The following is a 13,039-nucleotide window of genomic DNA, read 5'->3' as shown; positions in this document are numbered from 1 at the left end:
TTGAGAAAATACAAATACATCTTTTAAAAAGTAAAAACAGTCTAGACCAATGCTAATTATAACAGCAGAAAACCTGAAACAGACTAAATGATGAACTCTAGCAAACTGTACAGGCAAATTTAAAATGTCTAAGCAAACTAGTTCTCATCTTGACATCTGTCAGGCTCTTAGAGATACAATGCACTTTCCTGTACACGTCTCATCTGACTCACACAACTGTCAATTCTGTAAGGAACATAGAGTCTGCAGCCCACGTTTCTCAGGAAAGAGGATTAAGAGGAGGGAAGTTAAGCTGTGCCCTTAAGATTAACAAGTTAGAAACCAACTGGGTCAGGCCTGGGACCTCCATCCACACACCTGTCATTTTTAAAAGCTCCTCTGCCATGGTTTCTAAAATACAAAAGCTACTAAAAATAACAGAAACAACACCAACACACAGAAGTATCAGGACACAAATAAAAAACTACTATGACAAGAGAATAGATAATAATTTTAAATTCAGAAAATAATTTTAGATATTATAGCTCATCAGAATATTTACTGGTTATGGGCTTTACGATGGAAGTCAAACAACTCAATACAGAATGAAAACAGGACAGTGTGTCGTGAAGAATCTGGTCTTGCCCAAAGAGAAGTCTGGCCTTTGTCCCCAGTTCCTGGAAAGTAACCTCTACCACAGGTGTACCACCTTTTGGCATCCCTGGGCCACACTGGAAGAAGAGTTATTTGGGGCCACATGTTAAATACTTGCAACACATAATCACAAGAAAATCTCATAATATTTTAAGTAAACTTACAATTTTATGTTGGGCCACATTCACAGCCACCCTGAGCCGCATGCGGCCCATGGGCTGCAGGATGGACACCCCCGTAACCCTTGTAACTTCCTGAGTTGTAGAAGTATCTACTCCGGCATTCATGGTGGGCCCCTCAGACTGCACTTGACAGCGAACACTAACCAGGTGACTCAGGCCAAAACGGGGATGGAGGACTGGAGACTGAGTGCAACCATACAGGCAGTCAGTCAGTCCTGCCGAACCAGTGAAACCCCAGCGAAAACACCGAAGCTCAGGTGAGCTTCCTGGATTGGCAAAACTCCACGTGTACTGTCACACACCAATGCTGGCATGGTCACATGTCCTCAGGACGACACATAAATGCTCTCCAGACTCTGCTCCCTGTCTCTTCCTTTGGCTAAACCTCTGTATCCTTTCCCAGCAGCAAACTGCAACCATGAAGACAACAGCTTTCAGTCAGGTCTGTGACTTCTTCTAGCAGATCCTCGAACTGAGGATAATTTTTAGAAATCCCCCACATTAGTGTCATAAGTGAAAGCAGTCTCGGGGACTGTGCCATCAGACTCTGTAGTCTGTCTAACTCCAGGCAGACAGAGAGAGTTGGCTGACGGGAGAAAAAAGAAAAGGGGAAAAAAGTGTTGAATCTCAATCAAAATTAAATGTAAATTATAATCAGGTTATTATTTTTCAGGTTGGCAAGATTTAAAAGACTGGTAACACCGTGGGGTTGGCAAATAGGCATCCTCATCTCTTTCCTATGTTGGAAGAAGAAAATGGAAACATTTTCAACTTTTTACAGGGCAATTTTGAAATATTTATTGAACTGTAAAATTTCCTTTGATCTAGAAATTTCAATTTTATAAATTTATACCAGCCACAAAATACATATGAGCGCCCTGGCTGGTGTAGCTGGCCAAAGGTTTTGTTTTCCTCCCCCTTCCCTTCCCCTCTAAAGATAAATAAATAAAATCTTAAAAAAAAATACATATGAGCAAGTATGTTCATTACGGAAATTAGAAAATACCTAAATGTTAATCAATTAGAGTCAAATAAATTACAGGACATAACTGTGGATTGCTACATAAATATTAAAATAAATTAGGTAGAGCTACAACACAGAATTGTCATTTTAAATGAAAAAAGGCATTCTACAAAATGATCCCATCTGTGTCGCCAAAAAAAGAACAAGAAAGAAAAACCGGTTATCTACATGGGTGTGTTTTTAAGTCAGTAAAGTATGTGTAAGACTATTGCCAAGCTGTAAACTCTGATTACCTGTGAAAAGTAGACTGAGGAAAATAGAAACACGGACTGTAGTCTTTGAATTTTTGAAGCACATGTAAGCAGGGCATTAAATTAAATAAAATTCCAAAGAAAAAGTCAGATCAAGTTATAAATTTTCAAAGAAAACATCTAAGAACCAGTTTAACAACTTTAAAAATGCCTCATTCACATCAAGGATATAAAAGGGTAGAGAGTATGGAGATAACAGGAAAGGATTTTGAAAGATTTCTTTGGAGAATGTTGGCGAGGTATTTTGAGTTCTACTCTTGGCCTCAACTGGAGAGAGGCTGTGGGGGTGGGTACCTGACCCTTACCTGAAGCCCCAGGGGAGAGGTTCCAAAAAGGCCCCTCAAAGAAACTGCTATGTTACTCTGGCAACTCAGTGTGAATGACTCCTGCCCAGGAATCCAGACAGCCAGAGGACTAACTGACAAGCAAGCAACTGCTGCTAGGTAGGAACCAGCCTGTCCTCCCTGAATTAAGAACTCAGGAGTGGTCCTTCGGGAGCAGGGCTGGGGTTGCCTGACCAATGCTGACTAGAGAAGAGAACAGATAACAGACCTCAGAGGAGGGAACCCGGAGATACGGGGCTCAGAGAAGGAGTGAGCAACCATGAGAAGTACACTTGCTCATTGCAAGGGATCAGGTCGGGAGACAGCCGTGGACAATGTCTCCAGGGAAGCAATGGAAAGGCTGCCTGGAAGAGTCCATTTTAAACACCTGATGAGGAGAGAGTGCACACAGACATCTCATGACAGTGCCGAGTAGTAATTTCCCAATTTCTATCTCTCCTGCACACCTCCCATCCACTCTCCAACTCCTAAAGTGATCCAAAATGGAAGCTAGCAGATAGGCCAGAGAATAAATAGGTGAAAAGTTCACTTATAAGTTAAATTAGAAACTTTAATTTAGTTTATTTAGTATTACTTAGAATTACACAGGACTATACATTCTACTGCCAAATTAGGACTTTGTACTTTGAAGCACCCATAATACTTTATTTCCAAAAATGATCGGAAAAGTCATAGAGTCTGCCTGGGCAGGTTGGAAGGGCCAGTTAAAAAAAGTCAAAATAAAGCAGCTTTTGTAACTTCCAAAAGTAATCCTGTTGTAACACAAGCTATCTCAGTATTCATTACCTTTAAAAGATTTTCTGTGAGAGCCCTGGCTTGTATGGCTCAGTGGATTGAGTGCCAGTCTGTGAACAGAAAACTCGCTGGTTCAATTCCCAGTCAGGGTACGTGCCTGGGTTGTGGGCCAGGTCGCCAGTAGGGGGCGCATGAGAGGCAACAGCGCACACATTGATGTTTCTCTCTCTCCCTCCTTTCCTCTCTGACTAAAAATAAATAAAATCTTTAAAAAATAAAAGATTTTTCTGTGATATTTTCAAATGAGGTTATAAAGACTATGCAAGAATATGATGAACATTTTTATAACAAAATAGAAATTTAGATGTATATAAAACAAAATTTAAATAAATATTCCATATACTACTAGTGATTTTTCTGGGGGATAGAATTACTGGTAGGTTTTTGTCCTCTCTTTTCTAAATTTCCATTATTATAGGTATGTTTATTTATAGTAAAAAACAAGTAGGCAACGTTAAATACATATTCAATTTATTCCCTTAAATTACCATGTGTTATAGTATGAGGCCACCCCAAGTAAAATTAGAGGGCCCTCACGTTATATGCAAGGAATACATACTCAAGACCTTATATAATGCAAAACTATTCATTCACCAACTAGTCCTATCAAAAAATAGAAGTTATTCTCAAATGGCAGTATCTTTAAAAGTTCATAATTCAGTTGACATTAGTGTTTTTGTTTTGTTTGGGGGGCATAAGGGAAAGTAGTTCCCCTCACACTTTTTATTTGGAAACCCTATGAAAACTTGAAATGCACAATAAAGACCCATATTCCCTTCACCTGGATTCACCACTTTTGCTTGCTCATCACCCCTCTATCCATCCATCAGTGCACACACATACACATATAATGCACCTGTGTATGTGTGTAAATCAAATTTCGCTGAAGCATTTGAAAGTATATTGCAAACACCACCGCATTCCACCCTTAAAATACTGCATTATTCATCTGAAAAAGACATGATCCTACAGAACCATAATACCATTATTAAAATGAAGAAAAAAATTAAATCCAATATTACCTAATAAAAATTCATTTCAAATATCCTCAAATGTGCAGACAATGGCATTTTCTCTTTGATTCAAGGTCAAAGTTTATACAATGTATTGGGTTAGTCTTTTTTAAATCTTAGAACAGTTCCACCTCCGTTTTATTGTTGTTGCTATTGTTTATGATATTGACTCTTTACAGAGCCTGGCCAGTTGTCTCATGGGCCGTCCCACATTTTGGATTTGTCTGCTTATTTCCCCATAAGATGATTCAGGTTAAAACATTTGACTCAACACTGCATAGATGATATTGTATACATCTTGCTACACATCACATCAGGAGGTGCATAAGGTCAAGTTTTAATGCAAATGATGATGCTAAATTTATTCTTTGGTAGAAATAGGAGTCACCTAATCACTCCACTTATAAAGGTACATGTTTCCATTTGTAATTAGTAAATAATCTGTGGGGTATTTTTTCCTACCATCTATTTATTTTTTGGCAAGTCTCAGTGGTGTTGTTGCAAGGATGGTATTTTAAGACTGTGTGAATGAATGTTCCCCAAAGACATTTCACCCGATCCTTGTTTATATCAGTTATTACACTGGGGATTGCAAACAGGTGATTTGACAATTCTATCGTGGCTTGTACACTATGTGGAAACTTTCTGCAAAGACTTTCTCCTGTGCTTCCCCTTTGTTTGTGTAGCAGGAGGATTGGTTTTTTTTAACCTGATGTAATACAGTCCATTGTGTTCATTATATAATCATTACACTCATTTTTAATGTTCAAATTGTCCCAAATTTGGCCTGTGGGAAACTCTTCATGCTGGTTCCTACGTCCTTTTGGCATATCTCCATCAGTCGTTGAGGACCTAGTTGTTCAACAAGATGTACCAGGCCCATCTATTATTCTCCCTTCCCCAAACCGGAAACCAGCCATTTCTCCTAGGAGCCCTGGTCCTGTCAGTGGGGAATGATATTTAGAAAACAAGACCCAAGTGCTTTGTTTCTACACTAATAAAGAATCCTGGCGAAGAGCTTCAAAAAACGTTGGCATTTCCTAAGTGACAGAAGTGTCTTTGTTATGCTAATGAGGTGGCCCCTGGTAGGTGGGGACTGGGGCACCAGAAAGACCAACCACAAAATGCAACTCTGGGCCTATGAACCTCCAGGGAGGGGCGGTCGGTCGGAGATTGTGTTCAATCCTGTCAAAATGATAAAGCCCCAGAATAAAAATTCTGGATGCATTCAGTAGAGCTTCCGAGTGGGGAGCACACTGATGTGGTCGGTCAGAGGGCCCAGATTCCATGAGGAGAGGGCACAAAAACTCTGGATCTCTTCCCCACCCCTCCACTACCAGAACTTGCCCTAAGAGTGTTTTCCCATTTGGTTGTTTCCAATTTGTATTCCTTATAATACAAGTATAATCACAAGTACAGTGCTTTCAGTGAATTCTGAGTCATTCTAGCAAATCATCTAACCTCAGGGGGTCAAGAGCCCCCAAATTGATAACAAAAGAAGTACAGGTGGCCCCCAAGACTTACAGCATTTTGAAGTGGGGGCATTCTTGTGCAGAACTATGCCCTAAACCTGTGGAGTCTGATGCTAACTCCTGGTGGTTAGTGTCAGAATGGAACTGGACGACAGGTCACTGTAGTGACCTGTAATTGAACTGAAATTAGTCCAGAAATTGAACTGGTTGTTAGTTGGTGTGAGAACATGAAAGATCCTTTCCACGAACACAGCTACAAAATATCATTTATATACTCATATACTTAAGTTACAAACTTGTAAGTATGATATGACAATAACATACATTTTTTAAAAATCTTAACTTCATGTCATCTTCCAAATCAAACCCAACACTACCTAGAAATTACATTAATGTATATGAGTATACCTTATTATTTTTCACAGCTGCACAATATTATATTTTATGGATATATTATGGTTTTCTCCAACCTGTATCTGAGAGTTGCTTGCTACATATGCTGTGAGACATAATCTTGTGCAGATGTAGTTTTGTATTTGTGAAGATTTATCTCCAAGGCCTGCTGGAGATTATCACGTGGGCCTGCTGGATGCAGGGCACATGCATGTAAATTTGGTCAAGACTACTGAAGAGCCCTCCACACAGGCTCCGCCATTCTGGACTCCCTCAGCAAGGTGTGAGTGCCCATGTCCCCAGAGCTGCACCACTTGCATACTGCCCGATTTTCGAATTTTTGTTGTTTTGACAGGTGAGAAACATGTCACTGTAGTTTTCATTTGAGCACTTTTCTCATATGTTTAGTCTACTTGTAGAGCTTTTCCTGATACTTACCAATTCATGTGTTTTGCCATTTTTTCTAGTAGGTTCTAGGTCTTTCTTCGTATTATTCAATTTTTAAGAGTGCTTTGTGTAGTAGAAAATTTAACCCCTTCTTTATAAGGGGCAAATATTTTTCCTCACTTTATCACTTGTCTTTTGGTTTTGCTTATAGCCATGTAAATCTTTATTTAAAAAACATGGATAAATTCAATCTTTTATTTGCTTCTAGATTTTGAATCATAGAAAAAAACCTTTCTCTGAGTTATAAAATAATTCATCTAAATGTGTTATTTACATATTTTTTCAACATGTAGATCTGTGACCCTAATTGGAGTTTATTCTGACGTACGTGTGAAGGACAGAGCTAGTTTTATCTTTTCACAACTAGCTATCCAGGTATCAACATCATTTATCTTAAAAGTGTATTTTCACACTAGGGAAAAGAGATGCCACCTTTATCATATGTGAAATTCCCATATACAGTTGGGTCTACTCCTAGAATTTCATTCTGTTACAATGGCCTGTCTGTCTCATCAGAAGCCAGAACCAGTTTTAATTAATGATGCCTTGTAGTAAGATTGAATATCTGATAGAGCTAGTCTCTCTCATTACTACTTTTGCCACAAGGTTTTCCTAGCTATCCTTGCATGTTTATTTTTTCACATGAATCAACCAGAAACACTTTACTGGACTTTTTATTGGATTGCATCAAATTTATGTTTCAACTTAAAAGTACTGACATGTTTGCGATGCCGAGTTCACGTATCTAAAAACAAGGATTTCTTTCCATTTGTCCAAGGCGCTGTTACATCTTTCAAAAATATTTTAATGTTTTCTTCACATAGATTTAGGGTATTTCTTTTTTAATGCCTTTCTATACAGTTATTTATTCTTTATGTGACTATTGTAAATGAGATCTTTTCTTCCATGACAGCATCTAACTGGTTATTGTTTGGAAATACAAAAGCTGTTTGACTTGTTAGCATATAATATCCTGCTACCTTACTGAATCTTTTCATTTGAGTTTGCGTTAATTTTATGATTGATTTTCTTGGACTTTTCATAGTTGTATTTATTTTGTTCCTAAGACTTATTTATGCACTTGATGTATTTTTAGTTTAGAATATTTTCATTTCCCAAAACTCACACATAAATTGAGACCTTACCTCTTTATATAACTGTATATAGTATGTTATCTCAATTTTAGATCATTGGAATCTGCACAAAAATCCTACACTCTCACACTCATTTAGTCACCGCAACAACGACGACTCAGCCTGACATCTCCTAGATTCTTAGGGTCTCCACCCGCACTGATCTCAATACCTACACAGCCAGCTGCCCTCAGCCCTCAGCCCAACACCACTCAGTTCGGAAGACAGGGAAGCAACAACATTACACAAGAGTTCCACTTGAAATCTTAACACGAATCAATCTTATCATGCTGTCACCTTCAGCTACAAAATGAATTAAGTCCCTCCTACCATCTAGCCTTTCCTCAGTTCTTGTCCTAAAATATTTGCCTATCCTACTACAAGCTCATTTTCACAGAGCTGAAAGGAAAGACTTTCACAATGCTCATATAAAAATAGCAAAAAAGCATAAAACTCTCAAGACAGGAGGCAAATAAATAAAACTGTCTAATGATGAGCTCAGATGGACTACACACCAATACAGAGTGCTAGATGTTAACCCACTGCAGGATCCGAGTTTATGATTTCCCAAAATTACAGTACCTTTTCTTTCTTCACATGACTCATAATTTTGCCCAGGTCCTCCACATCAACAACAGAAGTGCGACTCTGGTGGTCCTCGGTACCAGACTCCTCCCCACTGGAACTCTCACAGGGCTCCTCCTCCTGGAACATCGAAACTTTAGAAACACAATGTTCAAAGTAGGAAACCATCTAATACCCCCTCCCCAGTTCTGAGGTCACTGGATAAATATCAAATATCTTTGGCTAGAGATCAGCAAAATACACCCACAAACCAAATCCGACTAGCCTGGGGTCAAATCGGATGGTGCCCATTATTATTTACATATTATCTATGGCCACTTTCTGGATACAATGGCAGAACTGATAGTTGCAACATAAACCACATGCCCCACAAAGCTGAAAATATTTACAAGCTGGACCTTTAGAGAAATAGTTTCCTGACCACTCTTTTAGACAAAGAACCAACCAGACTTAGTGAGAAATTAGTGCAGGAATGAAGAAAAGGAAGAAATCAAGCATGACTCTTAGATTTCTTGGTAGTGGTGTTTACTAAGACAAGAAAGACTTGGGGAGAAACAGACTGGGAAAGTGGAAATGAGGAGCTCCATTTTGCATTTGTGAAATATGAGATGCATTCAACATCCACAATTTTAAAGAGGCACTTATATACAGGGTCCAGCAGAAATAATGCCTGCTTGAGTGGTTGGTAGGGTAATAACATGGGTGTAATAATTTATAGTTTTAATTCGAACATTTCACCTAAAATATCATATGGTGTTATACTGTTTTGTTACAGAATTACATGCTTATGATTTTGTAATAAAAAGGGATGTTATCTGTGTCAGACCCTGGATATAAGAACACAATTAAGGGTAGACTTTAGACCTAAAAATAAAAACCTAGGAATAACCGGCATCTAGAGAGTATGTAAAGCCATAAAACTATGCAAGATCATCCAGGAAGAAAGTACCAACAAAGAACAGAATCCAGCACTAAACCTTTAACGATTCCAACATGTAAAGGTTAATAAAGGAAAAAGATCACAAGTGAAAAAGAAAGAAAACCATAAGAATGATGCCATGAAAGTCAAGTGAAGAGAGTGCTATAAAGAAGTCAGCAATATCCAGCACTGTTCAGAAGACAAGTAATATGAAGACAGAGAAATATCCGAGAGGCTTGACAATATGCAGTCCTTTGGACCTAGAGAAGGGTAGCATCAGTGGAGCAGAGAGCCAAACAGAGTGAGTTAGAGTTAACCAGGACTTCTGCTCCCAGCTCTTGGGTAGATTACATTAAACAACTCTCTTGTAGAAGATAAATAAAACTCAGTAATATTTTTAATGCATAATCTTTCTTTTTAATTGTCTCTTCTTTTTTTTAAAGATTTTATTTATTTATCTTTAGAGGGGAAGGGAAGAACAGAGGGAGAGAAACATCACTGTATGGTTACCTCTCATGTGTCCCCAGCTGGGAACCGGCCTGCAACCCAGGCATGTGCCCTGATTGAGAATCGAACCACAATCCTCTGGTTCCCAGGCCCACGCTCAATCCACTGAGCTACACCAGCCAGGGCTTAATACATATGTATCACTGGTTTGGCAAAAATGTAAGGACTCAAATGAGAATAGGTATAAACTACAAATAGAATCTTTAGAGGTAAGTTAGAAATGGAGCTAAAAGTATCTGTTGAACTCTGGAGAACCTATTCTGACAGCTGTACGGGACAAGAGAAGAGCAGGTAAAGCCAAGTGGAAGATACTAGGGGGAGAGTCTTACACAGAAGAGAAGAGTCGAAGCTGCTACCCCACAGGCTGCATCCGTGGTGTGAAGATAAACTACAAAAAAATACCCTGTTCAAGAGATGAAAGTGAGAAAGATAGGTAAAAAAAAAAAATTGGGTGAAAGAGCTGAGTAAAATATGGTTAGAGGGACTATATTTGGAAGTCTGAAGGTTTGTGGGAGGAGTGGAGAATTATATAATAAAAATTCAGAACCAAAGTAAACTGGGGCTCCCAAAAGCAACACTTAACTAAAAGCCAATGGATCAATGCATTCGATTTCTGAAAGAAAAGTTACTGCCACCTAGAATTCTATACTCAGCTGAAGCATTAAGCAACTGTGAAGGTAGGGTAAAGACATGCAGGTATGATGAATCTGAAAATTCACATCCAAACACCCTTTCTCAGAGAATGTGCTCCAAAAAACAAGAGTCAATCAAGCAATAAGAAGATATGAAGTACCAGGTTCCAGAATCCCACCCAGGAAGCTGGTGAAAGCAAAGCTGTACGTCACAGTGGAGGGAAGACACGGACTTCAGCTGCACCGAGGCCTGGAGGGCAGACACACCAGTGTAGGGCAGACAGCTCAGGAGTGCCTCCAAGAAATCAATAAAAACTACACAATATTGAAAACAATTTTCGATTCTATTAAGAGTTTTATAATGAAGTAGTGATGATTATAGAAAAATCAAAGCAGATACAGCACTAAGGAACATAAATGCACAAGAATGAAAATATAGTAATATAATTGATAGATGTGAATATATATATACAATCACAATAATGAAACAATGATTAATGGTTTAAGCAAAAAGTATGATACAAGTATGTAAGAAAATGAAAGGGAACTCTGTGTGTGTGTGATTTTCAAATTTTACAAAAAAATCAAGAAATAGCAGTATAGAGGTATTATTAGAGGTATAGGGGTAAATGGCCTATGAAAAAGCTAAAAGAATGAAAAGTGGTTGGGTTGGGGAAATAAGAACTAGACAGAATGAGGCAAGGCAGTGCAATTTTTAATTATAAGCCTAGAAGTACTTTTTGTGATTTTAAACGTCCTTTTAATTCTAAAAATGTTTTAACTTAACTTTTTAAGTTAAAAATCCTTGAATGTTAAGGATAATGGTGGTACCAGCAAAAATGGAAGAGTAGGTAACTCCGAGGGCCTATTTCCCCCACAAAAACACTTAAAAGTTAAGGAAAAAAACAACTAATTCAACTTTGTCAGAATTCCGGGAACTAGTCACAGGTTTATAACAACCAAGTAAACAATGAATTAGGAAAAAGAAAAGCCTTGTTAAAACGCATTTTAAGAAAACTTTTAAAAGGTACGTCAAAATTCTACCTGAATGAACACAAGCTAAATAAACAGACTTCAGAAACACGCATGACAACAGATACAGTCCACAAAAAGTTTTAAAAGGTTACTAAATGAACAATTACAACTCACAGCAAACTATAAAAATAAACTCTGAAAATGGGGGGAAATCTGATTTTCAGAGTTAATATATGATTAAAAATGTGCAGCTTTTAAAGAAAAAAAAACCACCAGGAAGCACGCAGAGAAACAAAACAGTGGCCTACTCAGGAGAAGTTAACAGAGACCGCCCCTGAGGAAACACACACGTTGGACTTACTAGTGAAGACTAAGCTGACTGTCTCAGATATGCTCAGAGAGCTAAAGAAAACCATGGACAAAGAGCTGAAGGTAACCATGTCTTGACAAATAGGGAATATCAACACAGAGATAAAAATTATAAAAAGGAAACATAAGTTCTTGAGCTGAAAAGCTTAATAACTAAACTGAAATTTTCACTGGAGGGTTTCAATACCAGATTGTGACAGCAAAAACATTAGCAAACATAAGGACAGATCCGTTGAAATTAGCCAGTTTGAAAGACAAACAGAGCCTAAAAGACTTACAGGACACCTTCAAATGTACCACCAAATACAAAAGGAGAGTCTCAGAAGGACAGAAGAAAAGGAGCAGAAATAATATTTGAAGAAACACTGACTGAACACTTCCCAAATTTGATAAAAATACATGAGTCAACACATTCAAGAATTTCAATAAACTTGAAGATTAAACTCAGAGGACCAAACTGAGACATATTATAATTAAACTGTCAAGACAGTAATAAAGAGAGAAGCAACTCTTGACATACAAGGGGGTCCTCAGAAAAGTTAAGGTTAATAGCCAATTTCTCATCAGGAACCTCAAGAGGCCAGAAGGCAGAGGAAAGGCATATTTAAACCACTGAAAGAAAAAAAAGAAACCTGTAAACCAAGGATTCTATATCCAGTAAATCCATCCTTCAAAACTGTAAGAGAAATGGAGGTATTTTCAGATAAACGAAACTGAAAAAGTTCATTTACAGAAGACCTGCATGAGAGGAATGATCGCCTGATAATGACTCAAAGCTACACGAAGATAAAACAGTGATAAAGGTAGCTGCATAGGTAAATACAAAACCCAGCATTATTACATTTTGGGTTTGTAACTTCTCTTTTTGTCTATATGACTTCAAAGACAAGTACATAAGACAGTTCACTGTAAATCCATGCTAATGATCACACAGTGTATAAAGCTGAAATTGGTAATAACAACCTAGAGGGAAAGAGTCAGAGCTGACTAGGAGCAGTTTTTGTTTACTAAGGTGGTACTAATCCAAACGGAGTACTGTAAGCCAAAGAGGTTAATGGCAATCCCTAGGGTAACAACAGTCCTCTGCATCTACAGGTTCCACATCCATGGATCAAAAATATTTGAAAAATAATGTTACATTGTTGCTGACATGTAGTTAGGCCTACGGTGGTTCATCTATACTAAATATGTACGGACTTTTTTTTCCTGTAATTATTCCCTAAACAGTATGTAAACTATTTACGTAGAATTTACATTGTATTAGGTATTATAAGTCATCTAGAGAGGATTTTAAGTATACAGGAGGCTGCGCAAAGGTTACACGCAAATACGACACCATTTTATATAAGAGACTTCAGCATCCAC

General features: G+C 38.0%; 1 protein-coding gene across 1 annotated transcript in view; it reads right to left on the bottom strand.

Moving 5' to 3' along the window:
* The window catches only part of LOC119042035 (S-adenosyl-L-methionine-dependent tRNA 4-demethylwyosine synthase TYW1), a 179,111-nt gene that overhangs the window by 151,182 nt on the left and 14,890 nt on the right, over nucleotides 1–13,039 (bottom strand). Inside the window, exon 7 of the mRNA XM_037135582.2 lies at nucleotides 8,270–8,392. Within this exon, the coding sequence (XP_036991477.2) occupies nucleotides 8,270–8,392 (123 nt within the window). The remainder of the gene's footprint in view (nucleotides 1–8,269; nucleotides 8,393–13,039) is intronic.

Source organism: Artibeus jamaicensis, unplaced genomic scaffold, assembly GCF_021234435.1.
Source record: "Artibeus jamaicensis isolate MK-2021 breed Jamaican fruit bat unplaced genomic scaffold, CSHL_Jam_final contig_3182, whole genome shotgun sequence".
Taxonomy (NCBI): domain Eukaryota; kingdom Metazoa; phylum Chordata; class Mammalia; order Chiroptera; family Phyllostomidae; genus Artibeus; species Artibeus jamaicensis.
The sequence above is the reverse complement of the archived record's forward strand: the minus strand, read 5'-3'. Positions and strand labels throughout refer to the sequence as shown.